The 26,023-nt window shown below is 42.6% G+C and overlaps 1 protein-coding gene and 1 long non-coding RNA gene across 6 annotated transcripts in view; one reads left to right on the forward strand and one right to left on the reverse strand.

Annotated features, from left to right (window-relative positions):
- TTBK2 (tau tubulin kinase 2) overlaps positions 1–26,023 on the reverse strand; it is a 155,128-nt gene that overhangs the window by 55,366 nt on the left and 73,739 nt on the right. For all 5 annotated transcript variants that reach the window (XM_074997082.1, XM_074997083.1, XM_074997080.1 and 2 more), the window contains exons 5-6: positions 25,841–25,981; positions 13,113–13,217 (exon numbers count right to left, since the gene is read on the reverse strand). In XM_074997082.1, coding sequence (XP_074853183.1) covers positions 13,113–13,217; positions 25,841–25,981 — 246 coding nt within the window. The remainder of the gene's footprint in view (positions 1–13,112; positions 13,218–25,840; positions 25,982–26,023) is intronic.
- Positions 1–26,023, forward strand: part of LOC142014478 (uncharacterized) — a 74,772-nt gene that overhangs the window by 39,196 nt on the left and 9,553 nt on the right. The window lies entirely within an intron of this gene.

The raw sequence follows: 26,023 nt of genomic DNA on the forward strand, positions 1-26,023 counted from the left end.
ACCTAGAACTACACAAGTCTTGGGAGGAGTTAACAATCTGCTCAAATTGAATATGAAGCATGGCAGGTAAAGCCAAAAGGAAGCTGCCAAGATGGACACAATCTGGGCTGCTACACCTGGCAACAGGTGAAACCCTCTTCTATTCAGGACATGAAGAAGAAGGAGCGCCACATACAGAAGCTGTGGGCTTATGTTATCAAGAAAGACATCTGGTGCTTTAATGGAGTGGACAGCAATATCATCACACATCATCACAGCCAGATTCTACACGAATGTGCAAAAGGTACTAATTGTGTAATGTTATGTACCAATCAATGAAGCAGCTGAGAAAAACTTCTACAAGAAACTACAAAGTCTGGTGAACCAGAAAGCAAAGAAGGATATATTGATTTTGATGGGTGACTTCAATGCGAAAATTGGAAGCACAGAGGCAGGGAACAGACCATGGGTAAAGAAAGCCTAGGTAACATGAATGAAAATGGAGAGCACTTCAGTGACTTTTGTTCCTTCAATGGATTCGTGAGAAGTGATAGTGTTTTTCCACACAAAAGAAATCACTTGGGTTTCACTGGACCACCAGTCAGAAAACCAGGTTGATAATATCTGTATCAGCAATTCTTTCAGAAGATTGATGCAGCAGGACACCCACACTAAAAAAGGAGCAGATGTAGGTACAGACCACTACTTGGTCACAGTAAAACTCAAGTTCAAGCTCAAGAGGTTCACCACAAGTGACCAAGATGGGACTGAGATTCAGCACTGAGCATCTGAAGGATTTAGAGACAAGAGCCAGTTTCTAAGTGAAGCTGTCCAACAGATGGGCACTTCTGGCAAACCTCATCCCAAGTGATGTTACTGTGGAACAAATATGGGAACACAACAAAAAAGTGTGGAATAAAACCTGCAATAAAACAATGGGAAAGAAGACAAGGCATCACAAAGAAAGGATCATAGCAGAAACTCTCAGAAAAGTGAAGGAATGAAAGGACAGAAAAGCAGCAGTCAACAACAGCAAAACAAGAGCAACCAAGGTGGAAGCTCAGAGACTGTATTCAGAAGCCAACAAAGAAATTAAAAAGGCTGTAAAACAGGACAAGAAGAACTTTGAGGAAAACCTTGTAGAACAAGATGAATAAGCTGCAGGACAGAGAAACCTGAAAGAGATCTATACCATCACACAGAAGCTAGCTGGGTCATGGCATACAGTGAATCAGCCAGTACAAGATAAGGAGGAACATGTGCCAACAAATCTTAATGAGTAGGTCAGTAGATGGAAGGAACACTTTGAAGAGCTACTGAATCGTCCTGCCCACATGGAACCTCTGGAGTTAATATCTGCAAAGATACTGCTGCAAATTAACAGAAGAAAAGAAAGAAGAAATCAGAAAAGCCATTGGCCATCTGAAAAGCGGCAAAGCAGTTGGCCCGCACAACAGCATAACAGAAGCAACCAGGGCAGGCAGTGAGACATCAGTCAATGTGATATATAATCTATGTGGGAATTTTTCGGACACTGAAGAGATCCCACAAGGCTGGAAACATGGCTACCTTATCAAGCTTCCAAAGAAAGGCAACCTGAAGGAACGCAAGAACTGTCTACGCCAGGAAAAATGTACAATAGGATTCTCTTGGAGAGAATGAAGACAGAAATTGACAGGCAGGTCAGTGAAGAACAGGCCAGCTTCCAGGTGAGAGATCCTGTACTGACCAAATAGCAACTCTCAGAGTTATCATAGAACAGTCACTTTTGTGGAATTCCTCGCTGTACATAACCTTAATAGATTTTAAAAAAGCCTTTGACAGCACTGAGAGAGACTCTTTGCAGAAACTGCTGTAACACCATGGCATCCCATCCAAAATTACTAACTTGATTCATTCAACTTACGAACCCTCGACATGCCAAGTTTTTCCAATGGTGTCTTGACAGAATCCTTCAGCATACTGTCGGGAGTGCAACAAGGGTGCCTACTGTCACATTTCCTGTTGTTGATTACAATGGACTGGATTATGAACAGGACAACAGATGGCCATCTACAAAGCATTCAGTGGACACTTTTCAAACAGGTAGAAGACATTGATTTTGCTGATGTCACCTTCCTTTCACACCAACATGAAAGCATGAAAGAAAAGGTCACAACACGAGGCAAATCTGCCTCAGTGACTGGACTGAGCATTAACAAGGGAAAGACCAAGATAATGAGGATCAACCAATTCAACACCACCACCATCACACTGGGATGAGACGACCTGCAAGATGTGGCTCAGTTTACCTACTTGGGGAGTATTATGGGAACAGATGGAGGAACAGATAAGGATATCACTGCCAGGATCGGGAAAGCAACAGCTCAGCAGCAGCTGCATTCAAGACTCTCTATCCCATATGGAGTTCAAAAATATTATGTTGTGAAGACAAAACTGTGGATCTTCACCACCAATATGAAGAGTGTGCTCCTGTATGGATGCAAGACCTGGCATACTGAAGTCTTCACATCACAAGCTACAGACATTCATGAACAGATGCCTGTGGTACATCCTTCACATCAAATGGCAAGGAGCTTTGGAATGGAGCAGGACAAGAACCAATTGACGTTGAAATCAAGAGATGAAAGTGTAGATGGTTAGGCCACACTCTCAGAAAACCATCATCCAGCACAGTCCATCAAGCTCTCAGATGGAACCCGCAAGGAAAACTTAAAAGAGTTAGACTCTGGACAAGGTGGAAAAGGTCTACGGGGACTGAAGGACTCCTGGAGCTAGCTAGAAGTTTTGTCCCAAGATAGAGTGAAGTGGAGGAGACTTGTAGATGACCTATGATCCATGCAGAGTACAAGGGTTAAGTAGTAGTAGTAATCTTGTGTCTCACTGCTAAATAATGCAGATAATCTGCTTTTATTCTTGATTATTATTTAGAGAAAATTGCTATAAACCCAAAAGAACTCTGGATTATGGTAATTTCTATATTTTAGGAAAGTGAAGTTGTAGCAGAATCATAAGACTGCATATACATTACAAGGTCTTATTGCTTTGTGTCTGTGTGTTTACATGAGGAACAAAAAGGCCCTACGCCATTAGTTATATTTTCTCTAACAACTGAATGTAATATTAGAAAAGTGATTTTTCATAAGAATATTTAACTGGAACAGCTCTCCAATTACTTTCTTTCTCATCTATCTCCTCAAGTCACTTTCTAAGTTTTTAAGTAAACTAAACTTCTGCATAGTAACAGAGAGATAGTTGTGCTAGTCTATATACTATCAAAACAAAAAAGCAGTCCAGTAGCAATTTAAAGACTAACAAAATAACTTATTAGGTGATGAGATTTTGTGGGACAGACCCACTTTTTCAGATCATAGCCATACCAGAACAGACTCAATATTCAAGTTCTCTGTGCCTTAAATACTGAGTCTGTTCTAAACCTCTACAGTATATTTCTGGAGTAGTATCTGCACTCAAGTGAACAAACATTTAAAATTGATGATAAAAGCTCATTTACTGGAGATACTCCAAAGCTCAAATCCCCTGTGAGCAATGAACAAAGGTAAATTGCATTTGTTTTTTTTATGCAGACACCTGCAGATGACACAAAACTAGGGAGAGAGGTAGATATGTTGGAGGGTAGAGAGAGAATCCAGAGGGACCTGGATAAATTGGAGGACTGGGCCAAAAGGAATCTGATGAGGTTCAACAAGCAGAAGTGTGAAGTCCTGCACCTGCGGCGGAAGAATCCCAAGCATTGTTATAGGCTGGGGACTGACTGGCTCAGCAGCAGTACGATGGAAAGAGACCTAGGGGGTTATGGTAGATGAAAGGCTGCATATGAGTAAACAGTGTACCCTTGTAGCCAAGAAGGCTAACGGCATACTAGGGTGCATTAGGAGGAGCATTTTGAGCAGATCTAGAGAAGTAGTTATTCCCCTCTATTCGTCACTGGTGCGGCCACATCTGGAATATTGTGTCCAGTTTTGGACACACACACCCCCAGTATAAAAAGGATGTGGATTTGCTGGAGCACGTTCAGCAGAGGGCAACAAAAATGATTAAGGGACTGAAGCACAAGACCTATGAGGAGAGGCTGAGGGATTTGGGCTTGTTTAGTTTACAGAAGAGAAGACTTCGGGGTGATTTAATAGCAGCCTTCAACTTCCTGAAAGGGAGATATAAAGAGGAGGGTGAGAAACGATTCTCAGTGGTGTCAGATGGCAGAACAAGTAGTACTGGTATGAAGTTGAAGAAGGGAGGTGTAGGTTGGATATTAGGAAAAACTACTTCACCAGGAGGGTGGTGAAGCATTGGAATGCACTGCCTAGAAAAGTGGTGGATTCTCCATCCCTTGAGGTTTTTAAGTCTCAGCTTGACACAGTCCTGGCTGGGATGACTTAGTGGGGGTTGATCCTGCTTGAAGCAGGGGGCTGGACTAAATGACCTCCTGAGGTCCCTTCCAGCCCTAGGATTCTGTGATTCTGTGAATATAACATGTTCACAAATCTCATGTGTGCAGATGTTTAATTGCTTCCATAGTGATTAAAAAGATCCAAACATTTATGTTCACAGCTGTCTTCTCATGTGCCTTTTTGTAAGGATCAGCATTTACAGTATTTGCCGGAAGATTCTGCGATTTAGCAGGTGTCAGAGCTGAGAATTTTGTTACTGTGGTATTCTTCAATTCCCTGTTGAATCCCTAGACAGTACAGAGTGAATGTTTCTTTATGACTTTGTTAGCTAATATGTTTCCTTTGGATTTAAATGGATTCGTAATTTAGGTGAAATTCAGACATTGTTAGATATTTTTTGTGAAAGCCTTAATGCTTATAATTACTATTCCACCATAAAGCAATGTGCATTTCCAGGTTGTTCTAAAAGCAAACGTTCCAGATGTGCACCCTCAAAGATTCCCAGTCAAAAATCTAACAAGTGCCACAACCCTTCTTGGATGGCATATTACAAAAATGTTTAAACAGACCCCCCACACACACACAAAAGGCCAGAAATCCAAAAAGGTACACATTGATCACAACTTCCAAACCAGGGAAAGTATGCAAATACTCACATAATGTCAGTCAAATAATCATAACTCTGCTCCCACATCACTGCCCTGACAGCAATGAAAGAACTCAAAACCATTTTTGCTTCAAATATCAAAAAGGTACATTTAATCACGGACTCAAATTTAACTTCTTACTAGAGACTTTTTACTTGCAAACTTTAAGGACTTGGCTGTGACATGACATTATGTCTTAAATAATAGGCAGTGGATGGCTTCACTACTGCAAAAGAAGAGTACTTAGAAGCATGTGAAAGCTCAAAAGATGCAAAATATATGGAGTTTATTATATATCTACTGAAACACAGGACTCTCTCTCATGGATATAATTATCACAATGATACATATGTACACATACACATTTAATATAATTTTTCACAAAAAAGATTATGTATTGGATCCTCAACTGAAGCAAACGTTTAGTGAAACAATCATTTTCATGTGTAACATATAATAGCATCTGGTGTTAAAACACATTGAGAGTGCTCCTATGAGATCTCTATGTATGTTCACATGAAGAAATAAATTAAACATGACCAAAATCATATTGCATAAATAACAAACCACATGTTAACAGGAGGATATTTTTCAAGGATCTGTAGGGGTGTTCCCTTTTTTTTTTTTTTTAATTCTCCAACTGAACATGAGTTCTACATGATATGGCACAAATAGGTAAATCGCATAGGCAGTGTGAGGTTGAGAATGGTGATACTTAGACTTCAGTATGGCATAATATTTACACGTGCATCCTAAATAAAAACTACTGACAGTGCTATGATTTGTCCTAATATATCAGTGCAGGACTTTCAGAGTGTTTAGGAAAAGAAAAACAAGGTTCACCAAATTAAAAAGAAGTGGAAAATATAAAAAATAACCTGGAAAGCTATTCACATGCCTGTGCTCTGTTAAGCACAGCTGATTCAGTGCCATTCCAGTAATGGAGCTGTTATGTACATCTCTTCCCTCTTTCACAGCCCTACAAAAATACAATGTATGTTGATCTCAGAGTTAACTCATGTGCATAAGATTGACTCATTACTATTAAGCAAACAGTCCCTAATAATTATAAACTCAGTAAGATAGGAAGACTATTTTCTCATCAGAACAAAATCAACTCACACACAAAAAGCCAAGAGAGTAGTAAAAAATTATCCATCTCTCAAGGAAAGTAATATCATCACCATCATCATCAACCATGGGCTCAGCGCCTGTTGATGTCAGATGCCTCCCTCACTATTTACTTTCATGCTTCCCTCACTATTTACTTCCATCTTTCCCTCTCCACTGTGGAGTGGCTTAGTTTCTGCAGACTAGCTCCGCACCAATCCACTATATCATTTACCCATTCTCTGTGGGGTCTGCCTCTCCTATTTGAGCTGCACATTACAATACATACCAGGGTCTTGACTTTTTGTTCATTGTTCATTCTAGAGATATGCCCAAACAGCTGTAACTTCTGTTCTATAACCTTCTGCAGCAGGTCCTCTTTCGGCTGTATCTTCCTATATAATTCCTTGTTGGTGATCTTCTGTATCCATCCTATTATCAGGATCTTTCTACAACAACTACTCTCAAATGCCAATATCCTTCTCTTCAAATCTTTCATTAATCACCTATGTCTCAAATCCATACAACATAATGCTGAATACACATTTTCAAGACACTCAACTTTGTTCCTAAACTAATCATTTTACTTTTCTGTATCTTATCCATCGCCTTAAAACTCACTGTTGCCTTCGCTAGTCTAGTCACTATGTCTTTCTTAGTCTAGATCATGCCTCATACCTCTACTTGCTCTAAACCATGGGTGTCCAACCTTTTGGCTTGCCTGGGCTGCACTGAGTGAAGAGGAATTGTCTTGGGCCGCATATAAAGTATATAATATAGTTAATGTATATAAATCACATAATAATGTTAAAAGTTTATGATCTTGTGGGGCTGCATTACTAGCTGTCCAGGGCCGCATGCGGCCCGTGGGCTGGACACGTCTGCTCTAAACCAACTGCCTATCTCTCCACACATTCTCACCACTGCCTCTGCACAGTCACTGATATCCTTCAACAACTGTGTCAGTCTGCTATGCCCTCCATATGACTCCAACATTGCCCAAATCACTTTCTGATCGATACTGTCAAATGCCTTTTGAAAATCAACAAAGCAATTGTAAATGTTTTTGTTCTTTCATCGAGCTTTCTCTGCTATCAATCTTAGTGTCAATATCTGCTGTATGATACTTCTCTCTTTCCTGAATGCCACTTGTCCATCTGCTGGATGTTCTTCTATCTGCAGTCTCAGTGTCTCTGTCAGTAACATCATCAGCACCTTGCCTAAATGACTGTATAGGGCAATTATTCTGCAGTTCTTGAACTCGAATGTACTTCCTTTCTTGTGTATTGTCACTAGCACAGATCTTGTCCATTCCTTGGGTGCCTTCACTTATTTGCATGCTATATTACGTAGGCAGTGTTTTTCCTGAATCATACTTTCTCCATTGTATTTAATCATCTCTCCCATGATCTTACTTCCAGGGCTCTTGTTCTTTAGTCTTTTCACTATTCTTTCAACTTCCTCCTTTGAAATATTAGTCTTGCTCTTGATGCTCAGCAGAAATATCTTTCAGTTCTTCAATCAGACCCTCGGAGACACCCAGGTCCAACTGTGCTTTGTACAGACTGGTGAAATATCTTGTCCATCATTGCTCAACCTTTTCCTTGGTTCACGAGCACCTCATCATTCTCCTCTCTGATCACCATGTGCTTCAGCTGCCATTTCTTATTAATATTCCTGATCATCCTGTACACCTCCCTAGTCTTACACTAGCCATAATACCTCTCTATATCTTCATACTGCTCCTCTAACCATTTTGCCTAATCCTTTCTGGCAGCTTTCTATACCTCTTTGCATTTCACTCGATATTGCTGTTCCACCTTGTCGGAAACTTCCCTTCTGATCTTCAGTGCTCTCTTCTTTTGGACCAACTTCAGCGTCTCCTGTGTAATCCACTTTTTATTGATCTTCTCTTGTTCTGGAACAGTCTGCTCAATTGCCTCTTCTATCCCCGTGGCTATCCCTTTGACTCTCTTATCTAGGTCTTTCTCTGTGCCGGCATTCTTAATCTGCTCTTCAAGTGCTGCTCTGTATGCATTCCTTATTTCCTCCTTGCCTATCCTTACCATATCTCTTCTTTTCTTAAACCGTGTCTTATAATTTCTCTAAAGTTACACCTTGATGTTTGCAATCACTAGACAGTGGTCTGAGTCTATAGCCGCTCCTTGGAAAGTTCAGCACTCTTGTACTGATGTTACCTATTTCCTTCTTATCAAAATCATATCTATCACATTCTTGGACTTCCCATCATTTGATCATCATGTCTACCTCCTACAGTACTTTTGTTGGAATCTTGTGTTGCAGATCACCATCTCGTGCTCCATAGCAAACTCTAGTAGTTTCTTGCCTCATTCATTTCTTTCTCCATACCCAAACCTTCCCATGGCTCTCTCCCAACCTTTGTTATCTGTTCTGACCTTTGCGTTCCAATCCCCTCCAACAATCAACACATCTCTCCTTGGTATTTCCTCCAGCGTCTTTGTCAAGTCTGTTTAGAATAGCTCAATCTCTTCCTCCACACAGTCCAACATGGGTGCACACACTGGAATGACCAAGACATTGAACGGTTTTGCTTCAAGTCTTGCTACCATTGTTCTCACCCTCACCAATTTGCATCCTAACAATGTTCCTCTAGCTCTTTTGCTAAGAAGAAATCTGACTCCTGCCTCATGCTTTGTTTTGTTTCCTGACCAAATTACTTCACAACCGCACATTTCTCCTGATGCCATCCAACACATCTCCACCAGTCCAAGTATATCGCACTGGTGTTCGGACGTTGATAGTATATGTGTTAGCTGTAATTTTCTTTTGGTAACCAACTTACCAACCCAACCCCAATCACTCAATAGGTGCTATGGGCCTTGTTTATGTGAGCAATGTCTAAGCCAGCACCTTATGTCAGTTAGTCATACTGGCATCAGATTTCATTCATATTGTTGTTTCACAGTCAGCGCATCAACACTCATCTGACCAATCGTCCTCCTCTATCCAGGCTTGGGACTGGCATGGAACCCCCAAGGCTTCATGGTGGACTAATCTCTAAATCGGGCTGAAAAATGTCTTGTTCCATTTTACGACAAGTCCTTCTGTCCAAGAGCAACTCTAATCTGTAGCATTCAAAATATGATCATTTAGATCCTCTTTATTGTAAAAGAGTTTTCATCTTTTTTTCTCTTGAACCAAATAAGGCAAAATATTGTAGAGATATATTACAACAAACAGTAGATTGCAACCAAAGCTGTTTAAATTTCAAACCTAAATGGAGGCCTTGGAACAAACGAAAAAATTGTCTCCATTGATTTAATAACCTAACAAATATAAGCATATTGAGTCCCAAGGGTGAGCAAGAGGGATGCACTTCCTTTTACTGATATTTCAGACACTGAGCCTTAGACAAAAATTTTAGGCTAAGTAACGAGAGTCGCAAAACACTTCTATACAAGGAAGATAGCCTTTCAACCAACAGTCCTCTCCATAATTTTCTAAAACGTTCACTTTCCCTGTCCACTAAGAAAATGTTAAATTTAAAGTAATATTCTGAGAGTCACATGAAATACAAGAGCTCCTCTCTTCAATGTTGTAACATTTATTTTTGAATTACTGTTTTTTTTAAATCACACTTTATAATACATTACTCAATACACATACAAATACACAAAAAGAAGATTACAAGAAGTATCTGATCATTTACTAGAGAGTGGAATAACAAGCGTAATGAAAAAAATTTGTAAGGAATAAACAGGAAACTAAGAAAATAGGATTCATTGTTTTATGAGAAACGCTTAGATGTCATAAAAAGAAAAAAGAGGTTGATCTGAAGAGATGGGAGAATAGGCGCACAAAGGCTATGTCAAAAACAAACCAGGAGGAAAGTCTTATCACTCAAATTGAAAAGCCATAAGCAGAGATGAGAGAGGTATGAATGAAAGTTTTCAGGATCAGGAAGGATAAGGAGAACATTTTACATTAGGTTTTTAAACAGACAACAAGCATGTGAAAATTTCTGAGTATGTGGCAATATGTCTCCATTTTCAAGTATGGGAAAACTCTCCAGCTATTTCAGTGTCACATCACACTTTGTAGTGCAAGTCTGAATCAAACTGAATAAATGACCCAGAAAGGAGATCAAAAGGTAGGCTTCTGAGTTAGGGAGTCTGGAAAGACTAACTAATTATCAGGATGACAAATGGCTATGTCATTAATACTCTGGCCCTGCAGATGGCTACACATTAGTGCATTTCGCCTCAGCAGTTTATGTGAGGAACTGCTGTCTGCTAACTCCTGGGGACTAATCTCTAGGATTGTTTGTACGAGAAAATAGGCATGTGGTGGGAAGGAAGGTTGTGGATAAGAGAATATATAGAAGGAAGAGAAAGTTAATAATTACAATACAGATTTCCTGGATTCTATCAAATACTACAGTTTTTATCCACCAAGAAAGCCTCCTTGGAATTCTTTTTTTCTAGCCTTAACAATCATTCAGAGCGGCTCTTGCCTGCTATAAATGGACTTGAGGTCATTTGGGATAATCTAATTCAAAAGGCGAAATATCATGTTTCTTAATTGCAAATCACATTGAAGATGTCCAGACAAAAGATCCACAACCAGGGCACTACAATGCAAGTAAGTGACAGTCACAACCATCACCCTATACCTGAAATTTACTGCCCACTATACTTACCTACACGCCTCCAGTTTTCATCCAGAACACATCCCACAATCCACTGTCCACAGCCAAGTCCTAAAATATAACCACATTTGCTCCAGTCCTTCCCACAAAGATAAACACCTACAGGATCTCTCTCAAGCCTTGAAACTACAATATCTACCTGGGGAAGTGAAGAAACAGACTGACAGAAACAGGCAAGTACCCAGAAGTTATCTACTACAGAACAGACCCAACAAAGAATGCAACAGAGCACCACTGGTCATTACCTACAGCTCCCAGCTAAAACCTCTCTAACACATCATCAACCTACACCCTATCATTTGCTCTCTGAGACCTTGTGAGGCAGACCAGTACTGAGAGGCTCATGTCCCAGTAAGGTAAAATGAAGAGTCCTCAACACAGGTATTTTTAATGCTAAAATGATTCAACTTTTACTGAAGCAAGTGTCTCAGTTCCAAAGCTGAGGCAAATGTCAAGGGGACATTAGAGCACACAAAATAGTTAAATTAAATACTAGCAGAAAATATCCCCGAATATTTTGAGCATACCTAAAATTTTAAAAGTAAATTTAAAAGATGGAACCTATAACAAACAAAATTGTCAACACCTAAAATGGTTGCCATAGTCATGGTAGGAATTCTATTACTAGCTGATAGGTTTGAAAGACTCCATAAGCTGAAGAACAATGGCACTGTAGCCTTATTGACTATTACATTCTCATGTTAATAGTGACCAGTACTGTACACTACTATGTACATTTTATTACACTTTTAAAATATAAAGCAGCTCTAAATTTTAGAGGATTTTTAACATGTCCAGATTATTAGTGAAATTTATATAGGGAAACCTGTAAGGAAATCCAGTCAAAAATCAGAAGAATAACTATATGATAGTGAAGAAACAACTTGCTATTTAACATAAAGGCCCAAGTGACTGATAAGTGCAAACAAAAACTAGTATGCATTTTCCTTGCTGATAATGTATCTTCACTACAATATGCATTATACCATCAGAAAAGCCTGAAAATAGGCATTTCATTAAAGAACTACTTCACTTATATTGCAGGGCACTACAATGAAAATCAAAGCCAACACACAGGTTTTTATTAAAGAAACAAGTATGTGTTAACAGCTTACTACAGAAAATACCGTATTTCTCTTAAATTTTCCTGAAAATGTTACCATTGGTGGATATATGTTTTTGAACTTACAAAATCAAAAGAATCTGATTAATTTCAAAATTACACATCAGAAAAACCACCGTAAACACCATACACACAAAAACAAGAGCTCAAGAAAATAAAAAACTACTTGCTCACCTTTCCAACAGCTACAGCCATTCTGTTGGTCTCCCCTGCTCTTTGTTTTCATTGTAATGTCCAGCATTATGACTGAAGGAATAGAGTACAGCAGAACCTTGCTAATTTACTTTGCTAATCCACAAAGCTCAGAATTTGTACATAAAAAATAGCCATCTTGCCGCTGCCTCTCAGCCAAGATTCAATTGTAAATGCTATAGAGAATGTTCCTATTACTGAGACTTCATTACATCTACAAAATATACCACATACTACTGACTACATTAATCATTGTTATCATAAACATTAAAACCAAAAACTAGTTAAACACAAACTACATTTTATAATGTATCAATCGTATTCACTTACTTTCCAATTTGCAAATTTCAGGAATTTACAACGGACTCCCAATCAACAGTGAATTAGGGAGGCTCTACTGTACTTATTGCAATGTGTTCATTCAGATCCCTGTTCCTATGATCCCCCTAAATCACAGTCATTTCCTGATTCCTAATTCATATTTGAAATTTAGTGTATTAGTGATGGCAATATTATAACTAAACTTGGCTGTATTGTGTTTCTTTTTACCATTCTGCCCAATTCCTTCTTGTCCACATTACTGTACATTTTTAACATACTGCTTGAGTTTTTTCTTCTGTGTACTATTTTCTGTGACCTATTTACCATGAAAAGTTTAGCTCTGATAACATCTGTTATTCAGCAAGGTTATGATTTTTGCCCACTTTTCCAGCTGGATAAGAATGATTGATAAACGAGGCATTCAAGTATATCCTGAGTCCACACAATAAGTCTGCATCTTAAACCAAAGAAAGAACCCTTAATTCTGTCTCACTTCTTATCCTTTGATCTTATGCAATAGATCATAATTAGATACTGTATCAGTTCAGTCTGACACAGATATTTCTCCAGAAAGATTTTCATATATCATCACAGAAAATTAATAAACGTGCAAAAACAGTGGGGAAAATAATTCTTACCGGTCTGACATCCCCACATGAGTTTGTAAACTGTCGTGCCAAGCCAAAATCCAGCATGTAACACTTCCTACAGGTGCTGGGAAAACGTCCCATAGCAAAGTTTGACTAGGAAAACAAACAAAAGTAAACATTACTAACAAGCACATATTAATGAATGCCATTGTCCATCACTGCATCTTTCTTACTATATTTTCACTTTTGCCTATGTTCCATTCACTTTGGAGAAAACACCACATTACACTGGCACAGTATATGCCAAGAGAGGGATGCAGAATGCTCCCTCTCTCTTTTCTGGCAGCCTAGAAAAAATCTGGCTGTGTGGAGGCAATACATTCTAAAAACTTGTTAATGTTCATTTTCATTTTCTTGTTCATCATCTGCTTCCATAGATTCTAATGCTTGGGTTTTCTCTAAACAGCCTTTTTCCTACAACTTCTTAACACTGCACTGGTTGAGCTCCACTGATATCAGCAACAGTAAGGCTCTCATGTAACAGTCTGCCTATCACTTGTATTTTAAACATCACCTAGACTGAATCAACAAACCTTAAAAATTATCAGTGGAAAATAATAGGACTAGCTCAAATACCTGAAGAATCTGTGCACTAAGAAAAACCCTGCACATAACAGAGAACTCACCCTATTTAAAATTTGGCACTGATGACCACAAAAGCTTTTGTTGATTTCTGATCCTCCACTGAACCTAGTATCAAACGTGCCCAGTTAGGATAAAACCAATGAATCCAGTAGTATTCATGTTCTTTTATAATTTTGGCCAGGGTATTCTCAATCTTGGAAAGAAGCAGATGACATTCTACAAGAAAAATACTGAACTCATATCTCTGGAAAGAGATTCAAACCACAGCTTATAGATGAATGAAAGAAAGTTAGTATAATGGAGCCATTAGACAATTCTGACTCTTACGTGTTAGCTGCTTAAGTTGTAATTCAGTGGCAAACGTTTTAGAGTCATATCTAATTACCAGAGCCTAGTAATTTGCCACTCTTTGAAAAGAGCCAAAAGAAAAATAAGTGTTCTTTTGGCTATTAAACAGCCTAGTAATTCTATATTATTAGGTACAATGAGGGGGAAAAGTCCTTGGAATTCTTAATCTATCATTTCCTGTCTCACTCCCAAAGAATTTAGAAGTGTCAATAAAAGACATTAAAGACCTGCACAGGAAGCATTTTAATCATAGACTGAACTGAGGCCAAGTGAGGCTGTAACACATTAGCAGAGTTTAAAATAATAAGAGGACCTCCCTTCTAGTCTATGTAAGGTATACAGTTGTTAACTAGTTGCAAATCTTCTCCCGAATAAAGAAAGAGGATCATTAAAAGCTTCTGAAAGCTGGCAAATATTTACTTGTAAGATTTTACATCATCCATCAGAGATGAACAATTGAAACAAAAATTTGCTCTTCGGAAGTGCTCTTCACCTTTCCACTTAAATCTCTATGAAGAATCTGAGGCACTCTCACTCTGGAGAGAAATGAACAGAATTTTAGAAGGATGCCCTCCACTCAGTATTTCAGAAAAGACTTTTTTAATGTGAATTAACTTAAGTGATTCTGCAAACAGAAGGAACCGCAGTCCTCAGATGTTATAATGAAGATCCACACAGGCCATGCCCAACCTAGAAAGAGTTATGTATGCTTGTTACCTTTCTCCTTCCATATAGGACAGGTGTACACAGGGACAATTGTGGGGTGTTCAAAGTCAAAAGTTCTTAAGAGAAGATGCAGCATACATTTCCAAATGATGAATTTAGACTACTGACAATTTTTTGTACACCAAAAACTGCACTGAGAAAGGCTTGTGATTGAGATCGGAGGACAAAATAGATAAGCAATACTACATTCAAGGAAGATGACCTGGATAGTCTTGCTAAATTATACTTGGATGCTAGCAGAAATTCAACAGTAGAACTTAGCTTTGAGATGTGTCAGAGATAGTGCCAAAAACTTGCATTGTAACAGCTGTACAAATAGGGCATAGATACTTATAAAATCCACTTGACAAAATAACTAAGATTTCATAACTTTTCATTTTCTTCTGCCTTGACACAATGCTCTTCCACTAGTGCACATATAGAGTCCTTGGCACCCAGCCACTTACAAGAAAGTGGACATTTGTTCCTTGCCTGCCATGAGAAGCAAGCAAACAATATGGCCCATCACTTTTTACAATGCTTCAAACTTGACTTTTTAAAAATATATTATTCCAAAGCTAATAATTTTGAAACAACCTTGTAGGCCTCTAAGTTCTGTGTCAGGAAAAAAACAAACCCGAAGCCCAAATGATAAATTTAATCATCAGTTTTCTCAAAACTACAAAAAGGATTCTGCTGAATACATTTGAAAAAGACTAAAAATACAGTAATCCCCCAAGGTACCTCGAAATTTGCATAAGTCAGGAGGGCTTGGGCGATGGGTTGAGGTGTGGGAGGGGAGCAGGGGGATTAAGCCTGGGGTGAGTTAGGGCTGCAGAGAGACACAGTGGGTGGAGTTGAGCTGAGTTCACGGGGGTTGGGGCCGAGGTGCTGGTTGCAGCCGGCGGCTGAGGCGGAGGCTGGAGCTGGAGCTGGGGCTATGGCAGAGGCTGGAGCGCCTCCCCTCCCGCTGTGGCTGCACTTAGAGGAAGAGCTGACTGCTGCCAGCTCTGTTACCCTTTGATGGGGAGATCTCCTCCCTCCACCACCTCGGTGGTTGCCTGAGGCTGGAGCTACCAGGGTTCCCCTCCAATCACGCTAATGAGAGATATGCACGTCAAATACGCATATCTCCAGGGTTTACTGTACTAACAACATACAGCAGGTTCAGGTCCAATGGGTAGATGAACAAAAAAACACCACAGCTGTGTCTACACGTGCACGCTACTTCGAAGTAGCGGCACTAACTTCGAAATAGCGCCCGTCGCGGCTACACGCGTCAGGCGCTATTTCGAAGTTAACTTCGACGTTAGGCAGCGAGACGTCGAAGTCGCTAACCTCATGAGGGGATCAGAATAGCGCCCTACTTCGACGTTGAACGTCGAAGTAGGGACCGTGTAGACGATCCGCGTCCCGCAACGTCGAAATTGTGGGGTCCTCCATGGCAGCCATCAGCTGGGGGGTTGAGAGACGCTGTCTCTCCAGCCCGTGCGGGACTCTATGGTCACCGTGTGCAGCAGCCCTTAGCCCAGGGCTTCTGGCTGCTGCTGCTGCAGCCGGGGATTCATGCTGCATGCACAGGGTCTGCAACTCGTTGTCGGCTCTGTGTATCTTGTGCTGTTTAGTGCAAGTGTGTCTGGGAGGGGCCCTTTAAGGGAGCGGCTGGCTGTTGAGTCCGCCCTGTGACCCTGTCTGCAGCTGTGCCTGGCACCCTTATTTCGATGTGTGCTACTGTGGCGTGTAGACGTTCCCTCACTGCGCCTATTTCGATGTGGTGCCGCACAACATCGATGTTGAACATCGACGTTGCCAGCCCTGGAGGACGTGTAGACGTTATTCATCGAAATAGCCTATTTCGATGTCGCCACATCGAAATAGGCTACTTCGATGTAGGCTTCATGTGTAGACGTAGCCCACAGGAGCAGAAGTATATGTAGTCAGCAGTATTCTCTTTATGCAGAGAGAGTTCCAATGCCCTTTAATTCATGTCTACCTGTAACCACCACTCGACTTACTGCTTCTAGAATGCGGAAGGACTAATCACAGGGCATGATGCTTAGGTGAGCAATCTTTTAAGGCAGCTGATTAATACAATATATTTTTCCAGGAAATAATGTGGACTTTTATTTATAGGTAAAGAATACTCCAAGCTAAATATCTACCTTATCCCTAGAAAGAAATTTAACCCTTTCATCCAGATGTGCTGTTGTGTTATGGAGCAGCTCTTTTAGAAGAGAAGGAACAGTTCTAAGATAATTTGTGGTTCTCCTTATTGCTTCTGCGCTGATTCAATATTTAAGTTCCTCATCATTTCCCCCCCATCAGCAACATACTCTGCTTCCCTGTGGCTTGTACATGTCTTCATTCAAACTCTTCTGCCTACAGTCACCTAGCTAACTCCATTCATCCCTTCCCCCCATCTCACACACACACACACACACACACACACACGCACCCCTATATCTATATCTATATCTATATCACATCACCTTCTGCTTCCAGTCTACCTCGCAGTTTCCACACTTTTCAAGTTTGGTGCTGCATTTACTTCACTCAATCCTCTCTGATTGTGGCTATACTCACTACCCAAATAAGTCCTGGGTGACACACAATTTTTTAAAAAATATAATGCAAAAAAGGAGGATTAAAAAATTTGTTAATTCAAAATGTTTTCAAAAACAATTTATGTCACTCCATACTGCTAACTGGGAATTATGAGGGCATCAAAGTCAATGTACGCCACCAGATAACATTAAGTCAGAAGATGAAAATAATGCTGACAAAAAACAGAAGAGCGTTCCATGTATGGAATTGTATTTTACACTTTCACAATTGAGTTTGATGACAATTTCAATGCATAGCAATATATAGTTTTCATATAGCAAGTGCAAAGATAATCTCAGAGGAAACCAAAAAATTAAAATACCAAAAACAAAAGACCAACTTCACAGAAGAAAAATAGTGTGTGATATTACCAAACAGATGAAAAGTGCATGATCATACAATAGTCTACAATTTATTGGACAGATGTGGGTCTTATCCATGAAAGTTCCTTATCTAATAAATTTGTTAGCCTTTAAGACTATGTCTAGGCTGCAGGGTTTTGTTGACAAAACAGCCATTTTGGCAACAAAACCCAGGCCACAGCCAGATTGCAAAATGTGTTCTGTCAACAGTAAATCAACTAAACGGAGCAGTTTTATTGACAGCTGTACTCCACTCGCCACGAAAAAGAACGCCTCTTTTGAGCGAGCTCTATCGACAAAAGGCAGGTATGGACATGAGGGCCTTCTGTCGACAGAAGAGGCCTCCAAAATGCCACACGTGCCCTAGTGGGCACCCTGTCCACAGCCATCAGCACTCTATGATTTCTGCCTCAAAGCCACAGGGAGGCTGGAGAACCCCATGGCAGGAAACTGAACATGGGAGCAGCTAGGTGCTGCATGGCTCTCTCCAGCATGCTAGCAGCCACACCCAGGAGCACCATGTCAGAGCCAAAGGTCCCCATAAACCGTCCCTGGACCCTAGAAGGAGCAGCCCCAGGGGTCTCAGGACCCTCCATGGGACTCAAAGAGGCAGGCCCCCTCCTGCTCCAGCCCAGAGATCTAGGCCCTCCTGGATCTCTGAGCTGAGGAAGAGACCCTCCAGGACCCAGGTGCCATAATGTGGACATTTACAGCCATATGGCCAAGGCCCTGGCCAAATGGGGCCAATCCCACTCCCCCTCAAACAAGTAAGGGACAAAGTTAAAGAGGCAACAGCATGGCTGGGCCTGGGGTGCTGCGGGATGCTCAGGGGCAGAACCAGCCACCTGCCCTTACTACTGGGAGCTACACCAGATCCTGGGGAGGGGAGCATATCAATCCCCCAGCATCAGCCTGGATTCGGGGCTCAAGGCCCCTATCATCACCAATTAGGAGAACGAGACAGAGGTGGAGGGCAAGCCAAAGGAGGGACAGCAGCGGCACCCAGACAAGAATGGCAGCCTCACAATCATCCTGAAACCAATCCCAGGCAGCCAAGGCACCTCCCAGGCCTCCTCAGATGTGATGGAAGGTTTCCTGGGTGAGTGCCCCATTCGTCACACACCAGGGGATGGGAGGTGAGCACAGATGGGACAGGGTGCAAGTGTCACTCAGCCAGCTCAGGCATAACCCTGCACTATGGTCCCAGCACATGGAACCACATGCCGCATTAGTGTACATCACGCAGACCCAGCAGACAGCCCCTGAACACAGGTGACATTCTGCTGCTAGGCCTGCAAAAGGCCGGACAAGTGTCAGGCCCCAAAGTGGTCCCTTCCCAGGGGACTCTCCTTCCCAGGAGGCTCTCCCAGCACCTACCACAGCAGGAGCAGGCTAGCCGCAGGGGCGCTAGCATGACCCCGAGCACCTTGAGGGTGCCACACACAGCACATGGGCATGCCTGCCCATGTGCAGCAGCACTCACTTCCACAGGCAGTGATGCAATCCATAGGTGAGTGATGGGACCCATGGAGGGCCAGGCTATGCCCAGTTCCCCTGCCACCCATAAATGGACCCCTCTGTGGCAGGACATTCCCTTTGGCCACCAGCCCGCTGTCCAGGGGGTGCACGGGGGCAGCAGCATGCAGCATGGTCCCGTAGACACCTCAGAGTCCCTGTTCAGTGGGGATCACTGTGCAGTCCACACATGGATTTGCGCCCAGGACATCCCCCTCCCCTGCCCTGAGAGGTGTTGGCTGCTGCTCACAGTGGGGGGCACAGCCTCAGGGACTCTGTTGCATGAATGACTGAGATCTTCTCTCCCTCCTTGTGTTCTGTATTGCTGGACCAGCACCAACTGAGGACTGAGCAACCCCAAAGTCACCACCACACTGCCCCCAGAGCCAGAGAAAGTGTTTGAGGGTCCACAAGGACTTTATGTGGCAGCACATGGTGGTTCTGAAAGTCATTCAACAGAGACTTGTGTACTGCATCCGCAAGGACATGGAGTGGCAGTCACGGGTGTGGGACCAGCTCGTGTCCTGCTGCAATGCCATTACCACAGTGCGGCAGAACATACTGGCCCAACCACCAACTGCTGCCCCTGCAGCCCTACACCATCCTGCCCACTCATAAGGTGCCCTAGACCTCTGCCTGCTCCACTCGGTGATGGCCATGCCCCCTCTCCCACCCCCACTTCATTATTCTAGAGTTGGGAAGGGGTAAAGGGGTGAAAGGAAGGGTCATGGTGGGGATGGGCAAGGGCTGTGGGCCCAAAGCTCCCAATGGGGTAGCCCAGGGGAGGGTTACTGGGCTCCTTGGGAGAAGCTCTCCCTCAGGGCCTCCCAGATCCATACTCCGTCCTCATGGGCCTGTCAGACATGCTTGGCTGCTCATAGGCTTGCCGTTAGTGGGTGCTGTGCACCCCAGGAGGAAGGCCTCCCCCTTCCTCTCCATTATGTTGTCCAGAATACAAGCAGCCACAATCTCAGGAATGTTGCGCTCCCCCACATCAAAGTGGGTCAGCAGGCACCTGAACCATGCCTTGGGGCAGCCAAAGGCACACTTGGCCTGCATCCTGGCATGCTTCAGGCACCCATTGAATTATTCCCTGCTGAAGTCCAGATGTCCAGTATACAACTTCATCAGCCACAGCATGAGGGGTTGAGCCACGCCCTCCACCAGCTCACAGTGGGGGATGAAAGTGCCCGCCTCCAGCTTCTGGCACAGGCTAGAATTGTGGAACACGCAGGCATTGTATGCCTTGCTTGACTGCCAGACATAGATGTCCGTGAACTGTCCATGATGGTCAACCAGCTATATAGATGTATCCCTTCCTGTTGATAAACTTGGATGCTCGTAGGCATGGATCAGGATGTAGGTCCCATCAATGGCCAGTTGGGAACCCCAAGGCAGCAAAATCAAGCCATGACCTGGTCAAGATCTCCCAGACAGATGACCCTCCTCAACAGGATCAAGTTGATGGTCCTCATGACCTGCAGAGAGAGGTGAATGAACAAACACAACAGGGAATAAGGAGTACCTGGGCCCTTGTGAGGTACCCATCTCCTTTTGATCCCATCTTCCCCAAGCTCTCCAGGAGTAACCCTCCACCCCGGTGAGGCCACCCCCATCCAGCAGCAGAGTTGTGCGAGGGTGGGATGGCACAACCCCTCAGGGACGGAGCTTCCCCCAACCCCAACTCCATCCCTCACACCTCCAACTCCACTTCAAGGGTCCCCCTTTTAAAGCTGCACACCCTCATGCAGGGACTGCAGCCCAAGAGTGCATTACCTCCATGAGAAGAGCTCTGATGGTGGACTTCCCCACACCAAACTGGTTGCCCACCAACCGTTAGCTGTTGTGGGTGGCAAGCTTTCAGAGGGAGATTGTGACCCACTTCTCCACAGGGATGATGGGCCACAGCTGGGTGTCATGTATCTGGACACCAGGGGTGAGCCAGGCACAGAGCTCCAAGAGGGTGACCTTTTGCATGTGGAAGTTTTGGAGCCAGTGCTGGTCATCCCACTGCTCTATGACCAAAGAGTCCCACCAGTCCAAACTGGTGGTGTGCCTCCAGAGCTTCCTGTCTACTGTGGGATGCGGCTGCAAATGTATAGCTCCTGCAGCCAGGATGATGGTCCTGATGACGACCTCGGGATTGACCTTGCTGAGGAGCAAGAAAGCAGCTGCTAGGAATTGCAGCACAAGTTGCAGCATATCCTTGTGGAGCCATCACAAGCCCAGGGGCAGCTCTGACTGCATGGCACCCAGGGACCAGCTGCATCGTTTGCCAATGCAGGGCAAGCATAGTGGGTACTTCAAGAGCTTTGCTGTCCCTTGCAGGTTAGGGGAGCCCGCAGCATGGGCAGGGGTCCCTTTAAGTGCACCTCTCCGTAGGGATCTGGCACTGGCTCTTGAAAGGAACTGGTGACCTGCAACCCTGACTGACATAGTTCCGGGTGGCTGTTTTGCCAGGAGAATGTCCCACCTGTATTGCCACTCTCTGTCGGCAGAGCAGATGGCTCTTTCAATGCACTTTGGTGTCTGGGCTCATTCTGTCAACAGAAGTTTTGTCAGAAGATATCTTCTAATAAAAGCTTCTTTTGACAGGCTAAGATGCTACAGAACTCCTTATTTGTGAAGCTACAGACTAACGTGTCCACCCCTCTGAAACTACTGGACAAAGCAATAATTCTTAGTTATCACGCTATACATTCAAAAGATGTCTTTCTTCACTGTTATTTATTAAGGGTTAACAATGCATTCATTGCTATATAATGCACAAATATGAAGAAAGTCCTACAGTTTCTGATGTTCACAGAAAATACAGGTCACAGTGCCATATCTCGAAAAGTGTGCAAAAGAAGGAGGGCCCAGGGCAATTTTTGGTAATTTTTTTTTAAATATCCCAACCCTTCCTCTCAGTAAGATAGCAGTGGGAATGGGGCTTTTTGTGAAAAAGTGTTCATAGACTTCATGAAACAAGTAGGTCACTAGGTGGAATGTGAGAGCCTGGGGAAGTCTGATGTTTTATCCACGTTTCTTATGCATGAGTGAGACGCATACATGGAAGTGCAAGAAGGGAATGAAAAAATGCAGTGGCACAGACATCGCTGACAGTTGTGAAGGGGGAAATAAGGTTTAATAGACTGAATTTTAGTCATGCAGAACCTTGAAAAGAAGAATCAGGTAAGCTAATGAGCTGAAGATTTCAAAGAGAGAAGAGATATGCTCAGACCAAAAAGCAAGGATGACAACTTGTATTTTGACATTAGGCAGTGTGACAAAAGTCCCAGGCTTGTCCTGGTCAGGTCCCGCGCTATGTGGCGGTTTAAAATGCAGCCTCAGAGGCCCGCTGTGTCTCCTGCTCTGCCTCCTGCTCTCAGAGACGCTTGGGTCACAGCATCACTGAGCCACTCTCATAATCAGCTAGTCCAAAATACAGTCATTAGAGGAGGGGATCTCTAGGGCTGCTCTGAGGTGTGGGGTGGTCTGGGGGGAACCCGGACCCCTTCCACACATACGGGGTTCCAGCCCAGGGACCCTAGGCAGCTGCAAGGGGCTTGCCTCCTTGGGCCTTCATGGTGCAACAAACTGCCTCCCTGGGCCATTTCCACCAGACACTTCCCCAGTACCTTCCTCAGGTAATTGCAGCCCTCTCTTCTTAGGAGCCCTCCTTCCACAGTCCTTGTCCATCCTCTATGTCCTTCCCCCCTGCTTACCTGAAAGAAACCCTTTTGAAGGGTTCCACAGGCCTTCTGCAGATAAGCCTCAGTCTCTGGAAAACAAAGACACACTCCCAGCTGCCACCAAATCTCCCCTCCATGAGGCTGCTGTAGCCGGCTGCAGGCCAGGGTCTATTACAGCAGTGACGTGATTATTAGGGACTTCAAAGAGAAGAATGATGCAATAATTAAAATGGAAGTCACCAGATTATGAACAAGTGTTTTGACTTTCAGACACAAGAGGAAGAGTGGTAAGCTGCAGAGGAAGCAGGAGCACTATTTAATGACCTCTTGCATGTATGGGAATTAGAAAGAAGATTTAAAGATAACTTAAGGACTATGGATCTGTGTGACAGGGAGGAGGAGAATAGTATGTTCTTCAGCAGTGGAGAACAGAAGAGATATAAGTTGCTTTTGAAGAAACCATAAAGAGCTAATTTCTGGCTATATTTAGAAAATATATGGAATGCATGGATAAACAGCAAGGGTAACACAGTCCTTTAGAAAGTCAGTATTTATAAGCTTACAAAGGAAAAAGAAAAGTTTAAAATGGATTATATGATTAATGTAATACTAAATACCTGCAATGTAATCTTAATTTGATGTTTTAAAACATAACAACTTACCAGCTTGATAGACAGCTGTAGTTTTTAAGACTTCTCTACAGAAGACATATACTTTGTAATTTGGAGGAATTGAATAACAAACCTTAGGTGTAGGGTGACTTTTTGAGGAGTAAAGGGACTTCAAAGTAGTGCAGGTACTTAAAGTGCCCATGGCTACACACATGCCGGCACTTCAAAGTTGCTGCAGGGGAGAATTAGCCTAATGAAGTGCTGCGTATTCACCGGAGCACTTCATTCGCAATCTTTCATTGCCCTGATTAACATGCCCCCTTCGAAGTGGAGGGCAAGTGTAGATCAAATCTATATGAATTAAAATGACCTATAATTTATAACCAGAATATACAACCTATACAAGCAGTTAATTTATGTAAGTAAAGTACAGATTATCATCTACCACTTTAGATTAATCAACTGCCAGTTTGCAAGTGTTAAGGCCAGTACCGTAGTTATCTCTTTGTGGTTGAAACATCTTTTACACGGTATCTAAAAATAACACTTTTAAAAACCACAGTCAAGTGACAAATGTAAAGGCTCTGAGACTTGCAGGAGTTAAACTTCCCTGTTAGATCCCAGCATCTCTTAATATCTTGCCTGTTCAATATTTCCTATATAAACATGTGCATAGTTTTTGAAATTGAAAACTTTGTGACTTCCAAACAAAAACAAGTACGATATTACAGAATAATCAATTACCAGATCATTGTAACTTCTGAGGAATTCTTCAGAATTATGACTATGTTGTTTTCTCCCACATAAAATTTCTGTACCTACACTTTATTCAACCAACTTAAAGTGTTCTATTTTCAGTGTGTTTTACCCAAAGATCAGGACTTAACAGCCTAGTATATCAGGCTCCCTCATGCACATAACAGTTTTCTTCCAACTGAAGAGAGAATTATCTTTTCTGTTATTTGTACACTAATTTCCCTATGATAACTTAAATGAAACTAATTATGAAACTGCTATTAAACATATGGAGATATGCATCTCATGGAACTGCAAGGGACTTCAGGAGGTCATTGAGCCCAGTCCCCTGTCCTCTTGGCAAGACCAAGCACCATCACCCCCCCTTCTTTTTTTTTAAATCTATTTGCCCCAGACCCCTAAATGATCCCCTCAAAGACTGAACTCACAACCCTAGGTTTACCAGGCCAATGCTCAAACCACTGAGCTATGCCTCAAATATATACTGGAGTTAAAGTTTACCCCCTCTTGTTTTCTTACATTAAGAGTTTGTGTGCATAGTCCAAATGACCACTAATCACATTTTATTCTGTGGTGAAGTTACTAACAATTTAAGGTCTCTTCAGCTGACAAATGAAAATCCTAACTCAAGATCACTTGGAGGAGGACTGCCATTTAAAGCAGTTGCATCTCACATTAAATAAATTTTTCACTGCCATCTTGAAAGATTCAAAGAGTCATGTCCAATTCATAGAGTCATGGAAGAGACCTCAGAACTCCACTGAGTCCAGCCCCCTGCCCAAAGCAGGACCAACCCTAACTAAATCACCCCTACCAGGACAGGACTTTGTCAAGCTGTGATTTAAAAACCACTAGGGATTGAGATTCTACCCCCTCCCTAAGTAATCCATTCCAGTGGTTCACCACCCTCCTGGTGAAATAGTTTTTCCTAATATCTAACCCAGACCTTCCCAATTGCAACTTGCACTGCCATCTGTCTCTACTGAGAACAGCCTTTCTCCATCATCTTTGGAACCACCCTTCAGGTAGTTAAAGGCTGAGATCAAATCCTCCCTCACTCTTCTCTCCTGCAGACTAAACAAGCCCAAATCCCACAGCTTCTCCTCATAGGTTATGTGCTCCAGCCCCCCCAATAATTTTTGTTGCTGTCCACCAGACCCTCTCCAATACGTCCACACCATTTCTGTAGTGAGGGGCCCAGACCTGGATGCAATATTCTAGATGTAACCTCACCAGTACTGAATAATGTGGAATAATCACTTCTCTACATCTGCTGGAAATGCACCTCCTAATGCACCCTAACATGTCATTAGCCTTCCTGGTTACAAGGGCACACTGTTGACTCAAATCCAGCTTGTCATTCACAGTAATCCTCAGATCCCTTTCAGCTAAAATGCTGCTCAACCAGTTAGTCCCCAGCCTATAACAGTGCTTGAGATTCTTCCTCTGTACCTTCTGACTTTCAGATTAACATCCAATACACTGCCCTTTCTTCCTAATTCTGTCAACTAAGGCCAACATATTCATTATTGGTTTTGGCTTAAGAAGGAATTTACTGGTTTAATGTCTCTGTGCAGGAATCCCACAGAATGAATGCTCTCAATAGACTCAAGAATCTGCTTTCCCAGGCGCAGGGTGGTACTGATGGTGAAGGTTCCTCGAGACTGGCTCCGACGTAGATCTGCCAAATTACGACCCTAATCAAAAACAAAAATCATTTTCAGAAGCAGTCTCAAAAA

This window comes from Carettochelys insculpta, chromosome 6 (assembly GCF_033958435.1).
Source record: "Carettochelys insculpta isolate YL-2023 chromosome 6, ASM3395843v1, whole genome shotgun sequence".
In the NCBI taxonomy this organism is placed as follows: domain Eukaryota; kingdom Metazoa; phylum Chordata; order Testudines; family Carettochelyidae; genus Carettochelys; species Carettochelys insculpta.